Genomic DNA, 23,285 nt, shown 5'->3' with positions numbered 1-23,285 from the left:
GACCGCTGAGCCATTGGCACGGGCACCCGGAGGGCTCCCCAGGACTCCAGCTGCAGCAGGAGTCCTCGGTGTCTCCCTTCCTCTTACTTCCAGCTGGGGGCTGGAGCCTGGATTAATGCAAATGTGCAAAGCAGCTGTTGCTCGTCGAAGTCTGTTCCACCACATTCAGAGCTGTTGCCACAATTCACATCACACACCAGGCTCCCTTTGGAAAGTGCTCTCTAAAGGCTTCCGTGAGCCTCAGCTAGAAGCCCTAAAAAGCAACCTGCTGATGGGGGGATACCAGGAATGCCACCAGAGGCTTGGCATACAGAGAGCTTCAGGGAAGAAATACAAAAAGAAAGACATTTGTGAAGAGACTAGAACTAGCTGAGGGGACAGGACACACACATTGTGCAATCAGAAACAAGGCTCCTTCCCTGGAGTGGCCATTACCCCTCCTCTGTCTGGTGGAGAGCATCCTTCTGCTTACAGACACCCAAAGCTTCTGAAGCAGATGGTTTTGCCCCCTAATATCTCTGGCATTACTAAGGCAAAGACTGAGAAGGACAATGTTACCTTGGGATTCTCCTTTTACAGTCCTTCCATGACCTTTCTCCATGACGCAAATCTAAGTAACGCTTTTTTTTTTTTTTCCTGCACGCTGTTGCAGACCTTGTCTGTCATCCTTTTAAGAGCAACTTTATCTCCCTAGCAGTATTTCAGTTCAGCAGCCCAACAAAAACCTGGGAAGGCATTTTGCGAACACTGTTTACTCACCTGTGGGGATGACACAGACAAGCTGCATTCCCCAGTTTTTACATTATAAGGCAACCCACAGGAAGCCTGGAACTGCAGAAACCTTTCCCAGTGCACATTCACTCTTTTTCATCCTAGAGTTACTAAGTTCTTAGACCGCTGACACTGGTAATATTGCACACTACACGGTTTTGTAAAGCAGTCAGTCGCTGCTTGTGGGAATTACCATTTGTTCACCCCTCAGAAAGCCTCACCCTCCAGGTTTGCTTTCACAGAAAGGGTGAAATTGATCTCCAGCCCGTTACGGTCAGCAGGCAGCATGATGCAGGCATCCTAGGCTCAGTCCCCCAGGAATAACCCACTCATGGACACACACACGTGCAGCCTGAGCATCTCTGCTTCAGAGTGCCCCTGACCTCCTTGCTACTTACTCGTCAGCCTGCCTGGCCCCTTCCACTTGTGTGCACGCGGCTGTTTCCTCATTACAGGTGGACGTGGCTCCTCTGCTCACGCCCAATCCAGGCATCTGATTTTGCACCACCCTGAAACACAGGACGGCGCGGATTAATGCGCAGCAGGACTCTGCCCTCTCCTCACATCCCTTTTGAAAACACACCTCCCACTTTACAGCCGATGATGATAAAGTCCACCCCGCTGCTCTCCAGTGCTTATCTCTACCCATCTGCTTTGAACTCTGAGAGCCTTGTCCTTTATGGGAAGGGGGGGGACATTCACTCAGTAGCCTTTGCCCACCCCATACCTGTAAAACTCTGGGTCTTACCAAGTTAGCATGAAGGTAACCCTGAAAGTGCAATACCCCCTCTTCTCGTCACCTCCCTGCTGCGGGGCTGCGTGCTGCCATACCCACTCCCGGCATTGCTAAAAGCAAACAGCACAGCAGAGCCGGACATTCACCTGATTCATGGAGCTTCTGGTAAGGTCCCAATTACGTTTCCAGATTGTGACTCTGATTAGACTCATGCTGCAGCCTTTACTAACACAAGTTGCACAGGTGAGCTGGCAGTCCGATGCGACTGCTCAGCTATCAAGCCTTTGTTAGTCACAAACTGTCCTTTGCTCACAGGGTCTTCATCATTTTAGCTTGGTGGAATGACTTCTCAAGCCCCAAGAGTGTGCAAGGCTAGCATTTAAACCAGTAATCATTTATGCTGAGTGGGGTAAACCTCAAGTTGAGTCACATTTTATGGCAGAGCCATTCCTTGAAGATATGAAGCTCCTCCCAGCCAGCAAATGAAAGCTCTCCAGCTCTGAGGGAGCTTCCCATCTACAAACACACCAAACGTATGCGAAGCTTTCCAATCAAAGAGCAGCAGGCTGGTAACAAGCTACCATGCTTCAGGGTGGTTGATTTTTTGCTTTTAAACAAGCCTCTGGACAAGGGCTGAATACAAGAGCAGCTGTCGTACCTCAGCTCATGCACCCCAGAAGACTTTTATGCAATTAAAAGGCATTCTTTGGCAAAGCAGATAAGCAGCACAGCAGAATGCCGGTAACATAAGCTAATGGCAGGACACGCTTTGTACCACAGCACCTTTCTGAAGCAGCGAGGAAGGGAATTTGCAGTCAAAAATGCACGCATCCAGGAATCCATCACACAAGATCTACTTTGTTCTACTGTGACAAACGCCAATGGGTTTAAATTATTTATATACAACTCCAGAGTGAGACGAACGTCTTGCAGATTTTAAACAAGTAATGAAACAAGCCCGATTGCTATTCAATCTTGTTAAAGTTAGCATTTCTGATGACAACATGTCCTGCAAGTAGAACCAGGTGGCGGGTTAGCAGGCTGGGCTTTGCAAGAAGGAAAAACCAATTAACTGTGGAATTTTCTGCAGTAAATATCCCCATTAAAATCAGAGTTGTTAGCCCTTCAGAGGAAACGATATTGTCTCTGGAAGCTAAGTTGCATTGCAAAGCACTGGAAGTTGAATTCTCAGTTTAGCCAAAACAGTACCCTTTATCCCCAACGTAAGCTATATAAGCAGACAAGTAGATTTGTTTTACAGTCAGCAGGGAAATACTTAGAGATATCAGCTTAAACTGATTTAGCAGAAACATTTAATGATGCTATGTTCAGGAAAACTATCCAAAGAACTTATTTGAACTAAAAAATAAAAATAATTTAAAAAAACATTAGCTCAAAATAAACATCTTTAACAATAAAAAAAATACAGTAAACAACAACATTCCCACCTCAAAAATGTCTAAGACTATCTAAAGATATTCTTCCCTGATCTGCATGTCCCAAGTCACATGTATAAGCCCCAAACCTGAACAAAATAATAGTACCTATCCCCTTGTATAGCCTCAGTGGTGGGTATAGTCTGCTTAAAAGGAGGCTGGGGAAGGCTTCATTCCTACCCTTTGCAGGGTTTGCTTCCTGAGGTCTTGTAGTTTGCCTAGAGAGCAGCAGCAGGAAGGGGAATTAGCAAGAAAGAAAAAAAAAACAATTTCATTGGCATCATTTTGCAGTTAGGGAAACATGGTTGTGTCTTAGTTATGCAGATTTTAAAATAAAAGGGACTTTATCTTTTTGTAGGGAGAGTATAAAATGGATATGGGGGAGAGGTAGGAAACCGTTGGAACAGAGCATGTTATTCCTGACTATAAGAAAAGGGTTGTAAAAAGGAGAGTATCTTAATCCTTAGAGGGAGGGAAAAGGAAAAGAAAACACAGGAAAAAGATACAAAAAAAGCAAGCTGTTTTAAGAGGTGTTGGATAGGAAAAATAATGCACTTCCTTGCATAACTGAAGTGCTAGTGTTAGCCAGATCTGGTAGAGAGGTCAGAGACTTAGGTAGCTGAGTGTCTGGGTGCACCGGGTGCTACCAGGTGCTGAGGCACCAGTTACCTGCCTCACCCACCGCAGCAAGTGCCAGGGCAACAGCCTGCCTGCCTCTAAAGATGGAATATCTTGTGAAGGCTTCACTCCCTTCACCAGAGCAGGCAGCCTGACCTGATGGGGCAAACCTGGTTCTGGAGAGCTTAAATAATTCAAAGGGCAGGGTACTTAAAAATATGTATTGGAGCTATGCAAAGCTAGGGTACCCGTGTTCCTAATGTGTGCCAGGGCTCAGGACTGTGCTCCTGTACAGCCTGCTCATAAAGAGCGAGCAAAGCAAGAAAAGCTGTGTTTATTTCTGTCATATATCTTTATTGGGCTTGTTAGCGTCTCTTCAGCCCTGATGGCATTGAAGGGGAACACAAAACAACACGTACCATACTGTTCTGATACAGACTTCCCGTGCTCTTGCCTTTGCGTGGTGGGGTTTGCTAGGCAGGTGCCCTGTGTTGGTTCACATGGGTGTAAGCTGGCTACTTAAAACCAAGGCTTTCTTAGTGTCACGGTTGCTGCTGTGGAGGAAACAACCATCAAACCCATCACAAGTTCCTCCACACAAACACGTCAGTCTGCGGTGGCTGGTCCTTAGTTCGTGTCTGTAATGCTGCTGTGGGAAGCAGTGACCAAGGCTGCTCAAGGTGTGGCACCACAGCTGCCGCTTGCTGCTGGGCCTCTGTCAAGTTGGTTATGGGTTTAAATCTTTTCTTTCATTTCTCCTGAGGCACAGCTATGGCCATGAGGAATAAACCCATGGATGTGATAACAGCAAAGGTGTTTTGTTGTACCTGAGGTAGCCCGGGGTATTTTATTAGAAGTGGGAGCCAGGAGAATTTGCAGCAGTGCCCCACGCCTGGGTTCCTGTAACTCAGCGGGTGACAAATAGCTTTGCACAGCCAAGCACGGGGTGGATGTTATCACAGGTTGTCCAAAGTCCACGTGGCAGTTGCATGCCAACGGGTAAACAGAAAGCACTGCTTAGGGGAAAGGGGAAGGTCTTGAGGCTTGCTTACTGCAAGCACAGAAAACACTTACTGGGGAGCGTGGTGTTGTCACAGGGACGCAGAGCTGGGCTCCCTCCACCAACAAGCACTTCGCCCTCCTTATCTCCCCTGTTTCTCACTGCGCTGGGACAGTATCTGCAGTGCGAGGATTTGGGCTATTCATTCATCAGAGGTAGATGTGTGCGTGGGGCTGCAGCCACTGTCTGGGGGGCCGACAGCACCCTTGCTGTTCTGGCATCCTGTCCTTGCCCGCCAGCAGCCAGCACGGGTCCTTCAGTTTGAGTCTTTTTCTGGCCCTCGAACAAAACAGGGAGCTGATAAGGATGAGGGCAGGGCTTGTCCTCGAAGCCAGGTGGGGCAGGGGAGGGGAGTGGGGCCTTCAGAGCACAACATGCCTCAGCGAACCCAAGGATGAGGGCTGCTGCTCCCCCGGAAGGGCTTTAGCAGGGGCTGTGCAGAGCTCGGGGGCAGCAGTGTTGCCCCCAATGTACTCCACCACTGGCTTCCCTCTTGTAGCTTTGGCCTCCGTGAGGCTTTTCTCCAGGGGAAGCCTGTGTGTCACTGTGCGTTGCTCCATATCCCTGGCTATGCCAGTGCCTCCGGTTCAGCCCACACATGCATCTGTGTACACAGGCTGGGCAACCAGGGTGGGACCCTGCGCTGTGGCCTCGACCTCGCCCTGAGCCCGCACTGTGCCCTGAGTGAGGCGCTGTCCCTTCCCCAGGGGCTGTGCTCCTGCCAACGGGCACCAAGTCACCCCCACGAACTCCCCATGGCACCTGCTGAATACTGTCGGAGAGAGTGAAATGCTAACCTCCCGCACTAGAAGGGGATAAATTCCCTTATAAGAAACGTGTATAAAAGAGTTCAACTGCATTAGAAATTAGTCTTGCTCTTCCCCTACCTGGATAGTCTCTTACATTAAAATACTTCAGCTGGGTTTCAGCTCTGTGCATGAGTCGCAAAATTAGTGACAGTAAAGGTGAAGCTTAAATCTTGATTTAACTTTTTTTTTGCTGGAGGTTCATATGGCACAAGCATGTTATCTTGTATTTGCTCTCCCCATCTCAGTTCTGCTCACTGCAGTACAAAGGCAAAGACAAGACCTGTGCCAGGCAGGAGACACCAGTTTGCAGCAAGCACAAGAAGCTGACAAAACTCTCTGAGATCCCTATGTATAAAGCCTCTTCCAGGAAGGGGCGACTGAGCAAATTTGTTTCATAACACATAGTGTGTATATGTTAAAACACATCTGTTTCCAGAAAAAGACGAGCAACTGCATGGCACTGTACAAAGTTATATATCTCCATGAGTAGATGTGGCTTAAATGATTTAAAAAAAAAAAAAAAAGGCAGTGAAATGCTCTTCCCAAGGCAGGGCAGCTCCTAGGCAAGTGGCTTTAATAAAGACCGTCCAGAGGAGGTCAGCAAGCCTGGCAGCACTGCCTCCAGGTAGAGACACGGATGGGCACAGACAAGGGAACGTACCCATTTTGCTTTGCATAAACCACGGAGCTGGTTTAGTCACCAGCTGAATGGCATGCTGGAGGAAAACCTTCATCTTTCGGTTCAGGCGTTCATTGCATTGCATTTGGATTTTTTCTTTTGCTTTACAAACACCGGGTAGGTGAGCTAAGCAAACAGTTTGCAGTTTTTCGTTGGTTTCTCATGGCTTCTTCACGCCAAGCCCACTCTTCCTGACAGCGCTCACCTACTGATTTCAGGTTGGATGGCTTTGTAGCTGCTGGGGGCCCTTCCTGGCACGGGGGTGACAAAACACCCCCGCACACAGATGCAGCACCTAGATGAGTCCCCTTCCTCCTGCTGGTGGCCGAGGGGAAGGGTGGATGTCACGGTGCTTGCCCTGGATTCTGCTATCGCTAGGATTTTTACAGGTGTGATGCTTGTTTATCCTTGGGCTGACGCTTCTGGAGCTGCTGCGGGATTATGTGCTGGCAAACCTGTCAGAGAGCTGGCTGCTCCTCCAGTGGGGAGCACAGGGTGCTGCCAGCTCCCACATACCAGCGAGGGCAGAGTCTCAGAGCGTGCCTTGGTGGAGTCTGCCACCTCTTGCTGACTAATGTGGTGGCGGCTGCATTAAGTTGTTCTGCTCTCACACTCGGGGCCATGGTGCAACCTGTGCCATGAGTCACGGCTGAGGCTCTCGCACAACTCGCCCTCTCCCAATTTCCTATTTCCTGTTGGTGTGAGAAATCCTGTCTGCCCTCCTTTTTCCTTGCATCCTACAGAGCTCAGGGCTCTCCACTGCTTCATCTCATCACGCTGTGGCCAGTTTCTTTAGGGACCCACCCAAGAGCTCCAAGCAAGAGCACAGCAGCCTTCAAGGGATTTAGGAGCAGGGTTTCTGATCTGCTCACAATGCTCAGTAATGACATTCTTGCTACCAAACAGAGTTTGTTGAACCACCACTTGCAAGTACATTTCTCAAGGTCTTTTTGTGCATGTGTATTTCTAACTGCCTTTCTTCTTCAGCTGTCACCCGAGAAATGGCCTGTCATCAATAACGGAAGACAACCAAAGTGATCTGCCTGCCTTTGATACCGATTTACAGCCTGAGACTTTCCATAAAAAAGGTCCAGCAGCTACCTGGGCGGCTGGCAGCTGTGGAATGGCTGAATACGTGCGCTGCATGTTAGATTACCCAGCCTGGCATTCTCTAACCCTAACCCTAACACCATCCCCAGCCCAGCCCAGTGTCCCTTAAGCCTGTGCTGCTGCAGCCATCCAGCTCTGTGTTGGTGGTTCTGCCTCTCGCCAGGGTCCAAGCCTAGCTTTGCAATGAGATTCCTGGGCTCGGGCACCAAAGCAATAGCCCAAAGTATCTGCAAGCTCTGGTGCTCGTGTTCACTGCAAGGAATATCAGTAGCCCTTGCGCTTAGTCCTGTGCAGAGGAGGTTGATGTGCTGTCTTAATGTTTCTCTGTTCCTCTTCCCACACGATCCCTGGCACCCACTGCAACTCATCAAGTGCTGATGCGCTGGTGCTCGCTCTGCTGGGAGAAGCTGCCCGGAGAACAGCAACCCACAGACACCAGTGAGGGGGTGGCAGCCACCACAGACCTCGTACCCGCACGGCAGCTGAAACAGCCAGTCTTCCTGCTCTCGCTGCTGGGGAGATGCTTGCTGGCCACGAAGCACCCTGGCATGGACGCTTCATGTTTTGAGGGCACTTCCCAGGCATTTTATGTGGGTGTTACTGTGGGTGTCACTGCCCTTGGTCTTGTCTTCTGCCTACTGTCGCAGCACTGCTGCCTCCAGCCTCATACAAATGCCTGGAGCAGCCGCCAGCTGAGGAAAGCTGTGAGGGGATGTTGGCCGAGGTGCCTGGGTGACGTGTGTCACTGCCAGACAGCCGTACGGGAGTCACTCTGGTATAGGTCCGCGGGGGTTGCTCTTCCATGAAGAAGTCTCCATGTTTCTGCCTTGGTGGTTTTAACCACTGCTTTCAGATGACCTCCAAATAAAACTTCTGGTCAGCTTTTTTTATGACCTTCTCAGTGTCATGGCTTCTTGCCAGAACCCCCAGATCATTCCTGTTTAAACATCTTGTTTCTTGGGGCAGTGCCCTGCGTGACAGCCACCCCCAGCAGCTCTCTGTTCTCAGGGAGCTGCAATGTGGCTGCGGAGGGTCCATGCTCCCATTCTGTAAGGCATTATGTTGCAAAATATTGACAGTATTTTATAATGTCAATAGGAGGCTTTTATAGCTCTTCTTAGAATGCTTCCCTGCATTAATTTGATTTAGCAATCAGCTGATGAAACCATTGTACTAAAGGGATCCAATAATGTTGGTCTTATACCTGAGTATATCTTTGGTTGTTGCACTTCAATAAACAGAGAAGGTCGAAGCTTGTTTTTGAAGCAAGGGAGCCCTCGTGACACAAGATTTATTTCAGGTAAACTCTAAATCTGCTTGGAAAACATGTAGCGATGGAGAAGAGGGCAGGAAAGGAAGAAGCTTCACCCCAGGGAGGGTCATTTTGAAGGCATTTTAGTATCTTGGGGATAATGGAGAGGGCTAGTGTTTATTCAAAGTTTGTTGCTACATTTTGTAATCAGCTTGCTCTTTCCAAGGCATTTTTCAAATACTGATTGACATATTTTTTTCTGCCTAAAACTTGAATTTGAAAAATTTGAGCCAGCTTTAATACAATCCTTTCTCACTGTGTGGGTGGCTCAGAGGAGACCAGTTCTGGCACACAAATGCCTTTGTGGGGAAAGAACTCCAGATGGTTTCAGTTTCTAAACCATCCTGGCATGTTGTACGTGCTATGTGACAGGATAGAGAGCTCTGCTTAAGATTCGAGTCCAGCTTAAGATTGCTGAGAAGCTTCAGTGGACAGAAGACCAATGCAGAAGATTAGGTCCCGCTCTATCCCAAGTCAGTGTGAGGTATTTTTATCCTCTGATTTGAGCAAAGTTCCAAACAAAACCATTTTAGGGTCCTTCAGTACTAGGGAGACCTCTGCCTTGCAGGTTTTGCGTAGATGGACACAAAGAAAACCAAGCTTTAGAAAACAGTAGAAAGGAGAAATAAAAGCACCAACAGACATCACTTTTCTCAGCTGCTGAGAGAAAGCAAAGACATAGTTTGTACTGCCTGAATCTGATATATGGGGAAGGTGGGGAGGTTGACTTTGCTACTGCTTTTTTACCAGCAATCCATGTTACACTTGCCCAGGTTCCCCTGCACCTCTCCAGACTACCTGAGGACAAGCAGGCCTGGCAGTGTCTGTACCACGGACCTGTCATCTGCCACATGAGGTGACACAGATAGTCCTTCAACTCTTAGCTGGTACAGATCCAGTCCTTTGCCCTGGAATCAAGCAGATCTACAATTAGCCTTAAGAAAAGCAGCCCAGGTTTATTGCTAAAGCCCGGGAACTTCAGCTTTATGGATGGCACTGAGCGGTGGATGTTCACTTGTGAATGGGGCTAGCCCCCAACCTGTGTGCAGCCACCAGATGAAAGCTGCCCAGAAGGCATGCTCCAGTGGTGATCCCTCTCCACCAAGACACCCTTCTTTCAGCTTTCACTGGGACGGGTTTTGTTGCTTGTAATCTTCCTCCACTCCTACAGGGTCCAGCCCCAGCTAACAAGCTGTGCTGCCCGAGTACCTCAGGGAGGGGAACGCAGGTGCACTCCTTCCAGCTGTCCTCACATCTCGCGTGTTTGTAAACAAGTTCAAGGCCTGTACACATTTCATTCAGCTGGCTAGGGATAGGGGAGGTGTAATGGCCTGTCTCCTCTCACCAAGCCACCTTGCAGGTGATCATGAGTTACGAATTAAACCCATCTTGTCTGGAGCTAGACCACAGGAACATATCGTGCCTGGAAAGTGCTGCTGAGGTATCCCAGGGAAAAGTGTTTCAGGGTGCGCTCCCTGTTGCAGAAGCTTGCAATGTGATCGTAGCTGTCATAAATGTAAAGTTAATATTGTAAATAAATACCAGAAATTGCCAGAGTTGTCAGACCTCTAGAAAATACACAGTTGGAGAGGGGCTGGCAGGTCTGTCCCAGGTGGTGTGCACCTTAGACACTACTGTAGTAAGAAAGGGGGAGGAGGGGTGGTCTAACCGTGCTGCTTTCATAAGTAAGTTGAGAGTAGTGGGCACCTCAAACAGGCAAACGTAAACAGCTCCTTAGAGATGCAGAAATAGACTCTGAGGAGGTGTTTGCCACCTGCACATTTATGAAGTATGGGGATATGCAAAAGTGAGAGAAACTCAAAATAACGAAGCCCCAGTTCTCCTAGGCAGCTAGCAACTTGCTCCCATTGAACCTGCTCCCCTGAGGGAAGAAACACGGGTATTGTCGGCTTGGGTCAGTGTTAATGAGGGATATAAAAATGATGAGGCTTACTTTAAATCCCACTGAAGGGATCAGCAAACTGCTTTCATTGCTCAGTGAGATGGTGCAAGAAGTTCCTTATAATTGACTTTCTAATTAACTTAGAATAGAGGTGCTTCCTTTTTAATAGAGGGGAAGCTGAAATCAGGAAATGCTCTGGGATAAAAATGTAGTGGCATGTGGCCATGCAACCCCAGCTAGCATCCCGAGTGGCCTGGGCCTTCAGACCCTCTTCCTGGCACAAATCCCCCTCTGAAATGGTGCCTGGGGAGGCTCGGTATCCACAGGAGCTGGGAGGGTCTCCCAGCCTCCTGCCAGACTGGGCTGTGGCTCCCAAGTCATGCCTGGTCTTCTCCAGAGCAGCCTCAAGGATTTTCCTTGTGGGGTGTGGGGAGGGCTCCATTTCCTTTCTGGTCTCCAGGCCAGCCCCGAAGCTTTCCCTGTGGATAGCACAGAGCTGGGGACACCATGGTGGTTCCAGGGTTGTAGCCAGCCGTGTAAGGGGTCTTTGGTGCAAAGGGTCCAGAGAAACTGCATTAAAACTCTTCGGGGTTTAGTAGTACTTAACAGGCAAAAAGGTACAAACTTCTGAGAGGAGATCCAAACTAACTTGCCAAAGGAAAAACAGGAAGAATCAGACCAACAGCAGTAGCAGAGGATTAAGTGGAAGTGCCAAATAGCCTTAAATAGGTAACAGCCTTGTAGAAACATTTTCCATTCTAGCAAAATTATTTAGGTTGCAAGAGAAACCAGGGGTTGTTGCTGAGGCCAGGATCCCATCCAGACACTGACACAGATCTTCGCTAAGGAAAGCACAAGAGGAAGGAGCTGTCTGTACTCAGTGAACTGGGCCACGGAGCAACATAGGCTTTGGCTCACTAGAAAAGCGAGGAGTGCTTCTTGTTTCTCCGGTCTAATCCTTGCCCTAGTGAAAACGTACTGGGGAGGTTTCTTGTCCTTCCCTGGCCAGCAGAAGTGACCCTAGTGTGAGTGTTTCTGCTGCTCGGAGCAGCTTTCCCTGTGTTGGCTCTGCAGGCCCTGCCGGCGAGCAGAACTGCTCCTCCTGGTACATACTGAGCCCTGGGAAAAGTGGGGGTCCCTTCCCTGCTCTGGGCCAGGCACCCCTCTACGTGCTGCCTGGGCCATGAGGCAGCAGGTTCTGAATGACGAGAATGGCCACGGCATCCGTGAGAGAGCCAGCAGCAGAGGTGTGTGCTCAGCCCTCCCCAAATCAGAGCTCTCCTGTAGCATGTCATTTCTAGTGACAGGAGTCATTACCAGAGATAAGGCTTGCCAAGGGCTAGGGTGTACCTTCTCCTGCAGAAGATTAAAAAGAGCAATAATCAGCACATTACATCTGCTTGGCATTTATATTTTTAAAAGCAAATCTGCGGCATTTCTGGGGACTGTTAGGAGAAAATCAGACTGGCTGACTGCCTTCCTCCAGTCTGCGCAAATTGAGAGAAAAACTATGGGTTTGGGCTGGGGACCTGGTGCTGGGCAGGGCCTCCTGCCCTCAAGAGTGAGCCCTCAGAGCCAGGTGCTGCGAGGGCACCCTTAACTAACCCCTGGGGAAAATTCCCCTTGGCATCACCCTCTGGAAGAGCAAGATAAGACTCTCCCTGCCTCTGCCAGAGCTGCCTGGCAGGTGCACCACCTCCTGGAAAGCTCGCCAGGCTGCAGGCCCTGAGAGTTACTGCTTGTGCTGGGAGCCAGACAGAAGGAGCACCGGCCCTCCTCCGCACCCCCGCTCCTGTCCTTCATGGGATGAGGCTGGGCAGCGTGGCCTTGCTTTGTAGCCTCTGCCCCTCTACAAACTCCCTGGAAGGGAAGGAGACACACTGGGGAAGTTTCTCCCACTTTTTCCTGCTGGAGGCTGCAAAAGGGAAGACGTCCCTTCTTTTGCCTCCCCACTGTTGCCTTTTTGCTTGGAATAAAGGAGGGCGGTTTGGCATCTTGGCACTGCTGTCTGAGACTAAACACTGCTGATTTTACGGGACCTAAGACCAGGAGCGCTGTAAATCAGGGGCAAGACCAGAGGGTTTGCTGCTAATGCAGCCTGGCTGCCAGTGCGGAGCACTCAAGGAAAACAAACAGTGTGGTCTCCTGTGTGTTACTAGACAGATAGCTCCCTGTCTGGACGAAAGGGTGGGAGGAGGAGATATCAGGCGAAAAAAGCAGCTCACGAGAAATGTGCATTGTGGAAGGGGAGTTGGGGTGCACAACACTATGGCACTGTGTGCCCCCAGCACTACAACCCAACTTGGCAGCAGCTCTGCCTCCAGAAAAAACACTGCAGCACTGAAAGGAGGAGAAATCTCCAGGGGTTTTGCAGAGCTGAATGGAAAACAAACACAAAAACCCAACCGACCAAACAGAATTTGCTCAACCCCTCACACGTGGCAGCAAACAGGGGAACAACTGCAACTAAAGCCTCCAACACGTGATCCCCATTAACATCGTGCCAGAGACTGGGGCAAACTTAAGGTGGAATTTCTTGGGGTTTCTCCACGCTGCCCATGCTGGGGGCTGCTCCTGGTGGCATTCACTATGGGCACAGGGTCTGCTCCTGCAGCTGACTCCTGGCTTCAGCGTGGCCCTCGTGTACACGTGTTATGGCCAGGGAGTGAGCTGGAGGCCAGAGGACGTGTGGGATTTTCCCACCAGTACTTTTAGTCAGCATTTTGCCTTCTTTCACATACCCCAGTCACAGGGCTCCAATTCAGACCTGTGACTTTCTAGTTCAAATGCAGCTCAGCTTTGATTCGCCCGGAAGCATATGGGATGCAGAAATGCCTCGGGAATGTTCAGAAACGGGTGTTGGGGGGAGCTGGGGTGAAGGATGGTGTCAGGAGTCAGGATGCTGTTCGTGTAACAGCGAGCACGGTCTGCTGAAGTGTCAGCAGCCTCCTGCATGGCATGTCTCCTTCTGCTACCTAGCCATAAATTCCTGCACTCGGTGTCATAAACTGCCCCACACAGCCCACCCTAATGTTATCTGCAGATTTGTATCTCACAGGCCAGTCAAGGCTTAACCAACAAGTAACGCGCTGCATTTACACAGCAGCTCTGACCCAAGTTGTACAAGTGGAGCTGTGAAGCTGCAAGTCATTAGTGTCCCTTCATGCACGAGGGAAACTGAGGCACGGAGGCCTGAGGACCCTGCTAAGGCTAATCCAAAGCCACACGCGGCACCCAGCTGACCTGGCCACGCAGACACACATAGCACCACCGCTGCTCCCACCTTCCCCTCCCTGCTCTGCAAAGCCCCTCGGGGCAGGGACAGTGTGCTTGTAAGGGACGCAGCAAAGGTGAACAGCAGGAGTTAGGGACCAGCTGGGAAAACAGCCTCCTTCCTCGCTGCTTGCAGTCAACCCTGCCCAACTTCTCTGTCCGCCAAAAAAGCATTTCTCTTTTCCCTTTGGAGTCTGAGACTGGAATCAATCCAGCGAGATCACACTACTTTTTAAAAGCTGCAGCCTGAATTCTCACATCTAGTAGTGCCTCACACCAACAGCCTTAACTTTCAGGCACTTTTTAAGCGCTGGCACTGAACTCCACAAACTATTGGGTTTTATTGTACTGTAAGCAGTAATGTTTCATACCCTGGGGCTCCCGATAGCCCAGTCTCCTTGCAAGGACGAGGCCAGGCTGAGAGGGTGAGCACACACATATTCTGAGAGGCAGTCGCTTTGCAGCAGTAACACGAGGACTCCAACCCTGATTTTAGGCAGGGATCACTTAACAAAAAGCAGCCACCTCGCTGCAGGCACAGAGCCACACTCGGGCTGCGAGCCAACATACACTGCATAGCAGCTAGAAGAGCTTACAGTAAGGATTTCTAGGATCACGCAGAAGCAAACAATCGCTAGCTTTAAAAAAATCACACACATCCTGCCCACAAAGAACAATATCAATAGAGATCTCCCGCTGCCCACTTTAAATGGCTGGGAAAGCTCCAGCTCCCAAACAGCTGCAACTGATCCCCTTCTTCGCCCCCCCTCCATCATGTGATGGTCCTGCCCGAGTGATTTAAGCTGCTGGAGCCGAGTGCTGAGTCACGCTGGGCTGTGGAGCAGGGGCTCGGGGGCGTCCTGCCTGGTGGGGCTGGGATCTGCAGCATGGAGCAAGTGAGTGCCCTCTTCAAGCTGGATTGGTGTGCCAAGCAGGACTAGGGTTTGCCTGCCTGCCTGCGGGTTTTGGGCTTGGTGCCAAAGGTAGGAGAGGAAAAGGATTAGCTGAGAGGAAATGCTCAACTGATATGTGGCTGTGGGAGGAACAGTTAGGGTTGACCAGACGTTTTTCTTTTCCCCCCTCTTCTCTAGCATGTTATCTAAGTGGGAAAGCTGTTTTAATGCATGTTTGTATCTTTGAGTGCTCTAAAGTTTTGGGACCAGTTTGAATGCCCTTTTTCCCTTAAGCTCCTTATTTTCCTTCTGGAAAAACGCATTTTGGATACAGGATGGGGCTAACAGTATAGCAGCAGCAGCGGAAAGCAGGATGGCAGTGTGTGCTGACTGTGCCCTGAGCTCCCTTTTCCTCCAAAGGTCTGTCCCCTGCTCCACACGGAGGCTGTGTGCCTGTAGGGCTCTAGAAGCAGAGCCAGAAGGCAGTGTTAGTGCCACAGCAATAAGCAGCTTAGCGGCTGCAGGGATCTGACCTCAGCAGGGACTAAGCAGGGAGCAGACATGAGGCTGAGCACCGCTTGGGCTGGGTGGCCATCTGAGGGGGCTCTGGGTGCTGGAGCAGTAGCCCTAGTGGGCAATGGGACCAGCCTGAAGTTAGTCTCCCTGCTTTATCTGCCACGTGGCTAAGTGCAGCTCAGCATTACTGCACCTGGGCCTGGAAGCACAGGCACCAAAGCATGGCTTGAGTTATGCCTAACCTCACCAAACAGCTCCTTCCCCTTTGCTGAGGGAGGCTGGGGGATGTTAAGCCCTCCTTGGGAGGTGTAAGGCTTGGGGACTGAATAATCTGGCTCTGAGGATAGGAACAAGCCCTTGTCTGCCCCATGAGAGCTTCCCTGGGGCTGTTCTGCTTTAGTGGGCTGCAGCCAGAAGTGGCTCCACTGCCCCCTCTCTTTCTGCATGCAGCTCTAAGACAAGTGCACAACCTTTTTTTTTGGTAGCCCCTGTAGGCTGGAGACATGCCTAGGGAGGGGGAAGGATGTAATGTTATAAAAGCTGCGTAACTGCCATTAAACCTGTGCTAGTGCCTGCTGCTGACTTGAAGGCGCAAGCTTGCTTGTGAGGATGTCTTTTGTAGCAGTTGATAAAACAGCTGCTAAATCACCCCCCTGACCTTGCTGCAGTGGGGTGAGCACCTCACTGTCAGCTTGTGGTGCTCAGAGGGGTGGTGGACGCGCCAGGTGGCTGTGAGCCTGGATTCCCTGGTGAAGGTGGCTGGGCTGACTCAATCCCTGCCCTAGCACTAAACTGCAAACGCCCTTGGGTCTGCCAGACCTGGTTTGTGCCTTGGCCCAGGCAGCGCTGGAAGGCTTGCTTTATGACAGACTAACTCCTGTGGTTTGGCCCCACAGGGACTGGTTGTTACTCAGCTGGATGTCGAGCCCGGAGAGTGCATCAAGGTCAAAGGGAAGATCCTGTCTGATGCCAAAGGGTGAGTGAGGAGACAGCAGATGGCTTGATGTGGCACTGCAGGGGGGTTGCAGTCCAGGAGACTCCTACCCTTGCCAGGGGGTAATGGAGCTCCTGCTGGGTTCAGCTTGCTGGCGCAGGGTGGCTGGAGCATCCCCTTGGCACTGCCTCTGTCTCCCCAGGTTTGCTGTGAACGTGGGGAAGGACAGCGGCACCCTCATGCTGCACTTCAACCCTCGCTTCGACTGCCACGGGGACGTCAACACTGTTGTGTGCAACTCGAAGGAGGATGGCACGTGGGGCGAGGAGGACAGGAAGGCTGACTTCCCCTTCCAGCACGGTGACAAGGTTGAGGTGAGACCCCAGGGGCTGTGGAAGGCCCTGGCACAGGGCACTGATGGGCTCAGGGCTCTTAATGCTGCCAGGTTCCCCCAGTGGTGGAGAAGGGGCAGGAGTCGAAAGGGAATTAGGCAGCAGGGGAAGAGTCTTGCTGCTGAAGCTGACCAACTGGACCTGCCCTAAGTCAATGCCCAACAGCTTGGCTATGTGAAGTGCCCCACTCTGGCCCTGTTTGCAAGGTGCATGAGCAAGGGCGATTAAAACACTGACCTGTGGTTCAGACTGGGCCTATCTTATTCCTTTGCAGAAGCTTAGAACTGACCTCAGGCAGAGCAAACCACCTTCTTCTCCACAGCCCTGCTGGGCAGGGAGGGGGCTGAGCTGGTGGGCATGGCCTTGACCGCCAGTGGCCACCTCAAATGTCCTGCACCCAGCCTGGAAGGAGTGGGGAGCCTGGCTTGCGACCAGTGATGCATTAGCCTTCCTTTTTGTGGTTCTCTACAGATCTGTATCTCCTTCGATACAACAGAGGTAAAGGTGAAGCTGCCTGAAGCGGAGTTCGAGTTTCCCAATCGGCTGGGCATGGAGAAAATTCAATACCTGGCTGTGGAGGGTGACTTTAAAGTCAAAGCCATTAAGTTTAGCTAACTGCTATAGCTTGTCTTGTTTTTTTTCCCCCTGCATAGTGAAATAAACCCAAACTTGACATGGCTGCTTTCTCTGCTGTTTCCTGCTCTAATTTGCTTGCTCCTGTGTGTGCTACAGGGGTGGACGGGGGGAAAGGTTATGTATCCACTTACGTGCTTATTTACAGTGCCTTGCAGCTGGTACAGGGCTGGACCACATGGCTGGCAAAGCATGACCTACTGTGACTCAAGCTACCTTAGCAGTAGATGTTCCCTTAACCCTGTTTGCTGCAGTAAGTGGTCTCTGTTTGGTTCCCAAACTCTGGGGCTAGTCCCAGCCAGGCTGCTGTGACAGGGAAGCTCAAACAAGTATCAGGCATGTCTTTTGCCACCTCTGCCCCATCTTCCTCCCCAGGGACAGGGCAGTGGAGGCGGGGTATGGGGCATGGCTTGTGCTCTTACAGAAAGCTTGGCTCTCCACAAGCATGCTCAGTGGCTGGGCATGTTGCAGGCTGGCACCGGTGTACCTGAGCAGCAGAGAAGAGCAGGCAAGTCAGGCTAAATACACATGGGGAAAAGACACAGAGTGAAAGGTGAGACCTGACAGAAAGCTTAGGAGCAGGTCTTGGGAGAGCATCCAGGCTACTTGTGCTGCTTCACAAACTGCAGCCTCTATGCTGTAGGAGACCAGCTCCATGTTACCCCATGAGGCTGTGGGCTCAGCCATGTGACAGGGATGGGTAACAAGGCACGTAACAACTAGAGCTGTTGGATCCCGAGTGCACCAAATACAAGTAGTTGCAGTTAGGCACATAAAAATAAGCTTAGCGAATTGTCTCTTCTGCTTAAAACTTCTTTGCTCTGCTCATGCAATGCCTTGGAGTGTCTGCTACACCTATTCCCGAGCTGCCTGCTAGCCATGCCAAAACAGGGACTGAGTTGGGACTGCTGCAGCGTTTGAGGACCTTATGAAAGGTAATGGAGCCCTGCCTGCTGAGTGGAGTGGGAGCCTGGGCAGGCTGCTTGTCTGTGGGGCCAGCCCTGTGGCTGTCACAGCTGTGCCAGTCCTGACCTCAACTGTGCTGGTGCAAGGTGCTACCTTAGCCAAATGCTGCTGAAGTGGAATTTGACTCCTGTTGGCTAATCTCTGACAGCAGGGCTGCCATAGACCAGGGCTGTAGTTGCTTTGAACAGCTGAGCAGCCAGGCCAGCTGCTGGGGTAGGGGAGTAATCCTCGGTGGAGTATTTCAGACATTTGAATACTTCTTATGGGAAGGCTGACAGGCTGCAGTCCTGCTGCCCTTGTGCCAGCACATGTGCTGTGTGGCAGTAACACTGTCCTGACCTGTACTGCAGCAGCTGCTGTAGAGTTGAGGAATCTGTGAGGTGACTTGATCTGGGGGCAGCTTACGGACACCCTTTTCTCTCTGCTGTTCGGCAGCCCTGCTATGGAGGCCTTCTTGGAGCTCTGCCAGAAGGGCATGGGTTACAGCTGTGTCTTGCCACTCACCTTGTGGGCACAAATACGGAGATGGGGCTATGTTGGTTTCACCTCCAGAGCTGATGCAGCTAATGATGGTGATGGACTTGTGGAGTGCAAATGAACTGGAGGCTTTCTGGGTGCTTGTCTCTCCAGGGGGGTACGTGGGTATGGGGAATGCCAGAGGGCTCAGAGGCTCAGCAAAATTTTCCACTGTGCATGTGCTGGGAAGGGGTTGCTGTAACCCATCTCCTGTGTGGGGGAAAAAGGTGGGGATGGCATGTGCATCCCTGCATTGCAGGAGCCTGGCTATGCTGCAGGACTACCTCATCTGAACTGGACATAGGCACAGATAATGGTGCTTGTAACTCCTGTCCTGTGTATACTGCATTACGTAGAATCACAGAAAGGCTCATGCTTTGCCTTGTCAAGTAAGTCTTGAGGGCTTTTTTTTGAAGGCTATTGAAACTTTGTGGTAGGAGGGGAGAAGATGGCTTTTGGCTTGTTCCCCTCTCTCCCTGTTTTAATGTCTGAAGGTACACTAAATTATAAGGCGTTCTAGTTACTAGAAAGGAGTAGAAAGCCCTTATGTTGCAGAGGAATGTGGAGCTTGCTTCAGGTGCCTGTGCCAGCTACGTGGATTAGATGAAGTATGTGTCTGTCAGCACTGACGGGAGAAAAGTTGATCTCATTTTTGCATGCTAAGCTGGTAGTCCTGACTCCTAGGTAGGCTAGTCACATGTGGTCCTGACCACTATGCTCAGAGCACAAACAGTGCCTTCATGGTGACTGCCCCCCACCCCCCCTTGTACTTTCCACAACAGTTAATTAGGCTTATCCTGCTTCCTAACACTGGCAGCTACCACTAAGGAGACCTCAAAATGGGAGAAAGGGGAGGAAGGAAGCATGCATTTGCCAGCACTTCCTGCCTCTTGAGTCTTGTTCTCCCATGTCCCAGACTTATGAATACTCCTGTTTCTGTAAGTGACACTGTTAAACAGGCAGAGTAAACGTGAAATGCTCTAGCTGGCTCCTGGAGTGATGATGAGACTTCTCTGTTAGACAGATCAGGAAAGCAAGAATGCTAATGCCCTGCTGCAGGCAGAGGGTCACAGAAAATGTAAAAGCAGAGCTTGTTCCCTGCCAAGTATGTCCTCCTTGAAACGCATGGTGACCTTTGCTTTTCAGTATCCTTGGGAGGAACCTGAGCTCTGCTTGCTGTGGGTGGAGCACAAAAGCAGACAGCACAGCCTAAAGGTGTGGGTTTTCTCTTTCTATTTAAATCCTGTCACATCTGTAGAGAGTCTGTCAGTCCAGTAACACTTCCCAGAAAGAATCAAGAACCTACAGGTTGCCCGATCACTGAGACCAGGAGAGGGAGGAAAACAGCACTGATCCCTGTTAACAGGGGGTTGTGTGTACTGAATCCTCTAAGTTTGCTACACCCAAGTCAGCCTTGATTCTTGGTTATTCACCAGGAACCAAAGCTGCAGCACTTTCTTGCCTTACAGCATCATGGGGAGGCATAAGGGGACCTTGAAGACCCTGGAAAGCAGCTGTAAGGCTACAATATGACCACAAACTGTGTTGTATATTATCAACTCACAGTTAGGAAAAGGAGAATAAATGCACAACTGCAGAAGAGGTTAGTAGGGACAAAGTAAAGGTGACAGAGGAATTAAAATCTTATGCAGGACCTGAAAGAGTAGTAATAGGCCAGACAGACCAGCAGCTTTGTCTTCTCAAAAATAACTTCTCCTTGAGCAGTTCACATTAACTTCACTTGACAGAAATAGGCCATCTGAGTGACTGTAGCTACACAAGTATGCATATACCACTCTACAACACAGCCTCAAAAGACAGTTGCAGGACACTGCACCCAGAAACAAGGAATAGTGTAAGTATGAGCAGTGTCTGAAGGAGAAAGCTGTGGAAGCCAATGGGCAATCAAAGTTATGGTGGGGAAGGGGGAGACAGTTGGGTCACCTCCCTCTTAAATCACATATTCACAGGCAAAAAAGATGCAAGAGTATTTCTTTCAAACAACATACTTATAAGAAGGGAATTAGCATGTGTTGTACAAAAGGGTGACCTCCGGTCAGCTTTTTCCAAGAGCACTGGGCGTGCTGACAGCCATGTTCTTTCTTTGTCTGCTCACCTTCTGCTCCCTTGATCTTGGTCTCACTCTTTACAAAGCAATGGGCAATTCTGTCACCCACTCACTTTCCAGAATCTGTCCTCAAACTGTAAGCTGCATTACCTGATAACTGCCCCTACTTTCTGGGACTGTGCACTGGAAACTTCTACTACACACCTCCCCTTGTAGCACAATGGTAGCCTAAGCACAAAGCTGGCTGCAGCTGTGGGACACTAGGCCCTCAGGGTCAGGTGGGTACAGACCATGGGAAGCTGCCTGGTGAAAGGAGCCAAGGGATAAGACAAACACCCGGCTACCACCACTGTGCCTGCACACCATGCTGAGAAAAACCCCAGACAAGCACCATCATGTCTCCCCACTCTGCATCCCTCCCTCTGAGGAAACCCTCATGGAAACCCAACCCCCAGCACACTCGCAGTGGGTGCAAGCAGAGAAATCCAGGCTGCAAAGCCTTCCTATGTAGAGAAAAAATGTATAAAAAATTATATATACTCACCCTTCTTCAGGAGGCTCCCAGCAGCATGCTGTATGTGGGCTCCTGACTGACCATCCTGAGCCTAGCTGTCCCTCGCTGGCCCTGATTACTCACAGGTTCTAATGGTTAAAACACAGTTGGGGGGGGGGGCAAGCCCTGCTAACATTTTTTGGAGATTTTGGTGCTGGGGGGTGGGCACACGGTTGTCTGTGGCATTGCCTTGCTGTGCGCTACTCCCTCCAGTGAGGCAGTGGCAGATGTGAGGCAGCTGGGGAGGCCCTGCCCAGCCCCATCGTGAGGTAAAATGGCGCCCACCTGGCCCCCCTGAGGTAAAATGGCGCCTGCCCACCACCTCCTCTGGCTCAGTGCCTCACCGTACAAAACTGGCTTGCACGACAAACTGATATTTGCAGAAAAGCCATTTTCTCTTTTGAAATCTTCCACGATGGCTTTTCTTTCTCAAATCCTATGCTTTTTAAATTTTTTAAATCGTGGTCTTATTTTAGCTCAACCAAATAGCTACGCTGTGGTGACTTATTAGAAATCTTGGGCAACCCTGACAGAAATACACAGTCTCAAGTTGTGAATCACAAAGGAAGAAAAAAGCTGTCTGGCTCACATTTACCAACTTTTCATTATGGGGTACAGGAAACACATCCTTATTCCTAACCCCCAGAAAAACAGAGAAGATGTGCTGACAGCAGTCAGCCATTCTCCACAAATGGCTCCAGCTCCCAACCCTACAAGGGGACAAGAAAAAGTGGATTTTTTGTTACGATTTTAGTGCTAATAGACAATGTGTTTTATGAAAGCTGGACCTGCAGCTGAGGAGGCTGTGCTGCTGTATGCACATAAGCTGTATGCATGTAAGCATCTGGCAAAAGCCCCAGGCTACTTGTTTTTGCCACCCTGAATCCAGACTATTTCTATAATTTGTATTGCAGAGTGACAGTGGGGTTTGGCCAAATGGGGCGGAAAGGACCAACTCCTAGTCAAAGACCACTCTGGACACATACACATCTTCAGTCACCTAACACAAACAATGTTCAGTAACTTATTGCCAGAAAAGCCCTGTAATTTACAACAAACATACAACACTGAATTTATGTGCCTTGTGGGCTGCAGGGACAAGTGAAAGTCCTGTAGGAACACAGCCTAACCATAAAGCCATGCCACGGTCAACAAAAATCCCCTCTAGAGGGGACATAAAGGAAAAAACAACTCTTAGGTGAATCAAGCCCAGCCAAACCTGGGGAGCAGGTCCCTAGATATGCCCCTAGTCTGCTCACACCGATTTGAAGCATTGGCTCCCTGATGAAAAGCTGTTTCCCGTTTTGCAAACAATGAGTCACTGCCCGTGTTAATATTCAGGATTTGTGTGGAGTGTCTCTGAAATGCCATCCAGGTTTATTTGCATGCTCCTCTTCTTGACCAGTCTAAATGTGTGTGCCAGAAGCTGATGGATGGATCAGTCCTGATGCATGGACTGTTTCGGTGCTCTGCCTTTGATGGATTTTGTAGGTAACCTTCACAAAAGATCTTGTGTATGAACTTACAACTAACAGTCGCTAGTGTCTAAGCACCGCTTGCTAGATTTAGTCTTGAGGAAAGCATCTGACATGAATTCTTTGTGACCATCAATGGCCCAAGGGCTCAGTTAAAAAAAAAAAAAAAAGGGCAAATTGAAAATTCGGATGACTAGATTTTCACAGCGCGTTACATCATGTGGAACAGCACAGCCAAGCAGACTGCAGGGGTAGCATGTTGCTGAAAGCATGTGAGGACATACTGAAAGGTAGGCTAAAGAGACTTGCTTCAATGTCCTGCACTGCACAGACAGCATTGCAATGTGAGTGTATGCCTCCATCTTTTTCCTTTTCCCTGTGCTGGGTCTGGGTGCAATGACAGCAATGCAGTTTGATTGCTTTCAAAGGCCAGGAAAATTGCTGTGGGGCAACATTGACTTATACCTGCTTTTTTTTTTTTTTCCTGACAGGTCCCTCAGAAATTGGCTGGAAATTGAAGGTAACAATTTAAGGAATGCTAACTCAGGAAAAATGTTGCCCCCCTTTCTTTTCTGTGACTTTTCTGATTGTCCTCAAAGGCAAAGCCAGTTACTGCTGGGTAAACTGGAAGT

The 23,285-nt window shown here is 50.0% G+C and overlaps 1 protein-coding gene and 2 long non-coding RNA genes across 3 annotated transcripts in view; 2 read left to right on the top strand and 1 right to left on the bottom strand.

Annotated features, from left to right (window-relative positions):
* LOC308193986 overlaps positions 1–23,285 on the top strand; it is a 318,815-nt gene that overhangs the window by 196,852 nt on the left and 98,678 nt on the right. The window lies entirely within an intron of this gene.
* Positions 7,707–23,138, bottom strand: LOC308193985. The gene is made up of 2 exons (XR_013950145.1): positions 21,170–23,138; positions 7,707–10,036 (listed from the first exon to the last, which is right to left on the bottom strand). It is a non-coding gene; the product is annotated as an uncharacterized lncRNA (long non-coding RNA).
* LOC308193984 (16 kDa beta-galactoside-binding lectin) lies at positions 14,458–17,121 on the top strand. The gene is made up of 4 exons (XM_080589264.1): positions 14,458–14,603; positions 16,013–16,092; positions 16,253–16,424; positions 16,914–17,121. The coding sequence occupies exons 1-4, from the start codon at positions 14,595–14,597 to the stop codon at positions 17,055–17,057; spliced, it is 405 nt and encodes a 134-aa protein (XP_080445390.1). The 5' UTR covers positions 14,458–14,594; the 3' UTR covers positions 17,058–17,121.

The sequence above is a fragment of the Anser brachyrhynchus genome (assembly GCF_964034855.1).
Source record: "Anser brachyrhynchus genome assembly, chromosome: 4".
Lineage (NCBI taxonomy): Eukaryota > Metazoa > Chordata > Aves > Anseriformes > Anatidae > Anser > Anser brachyrhynchus.
This window is presented reverse-complemented; position numbering and strand designations above follow the sequence as displayed.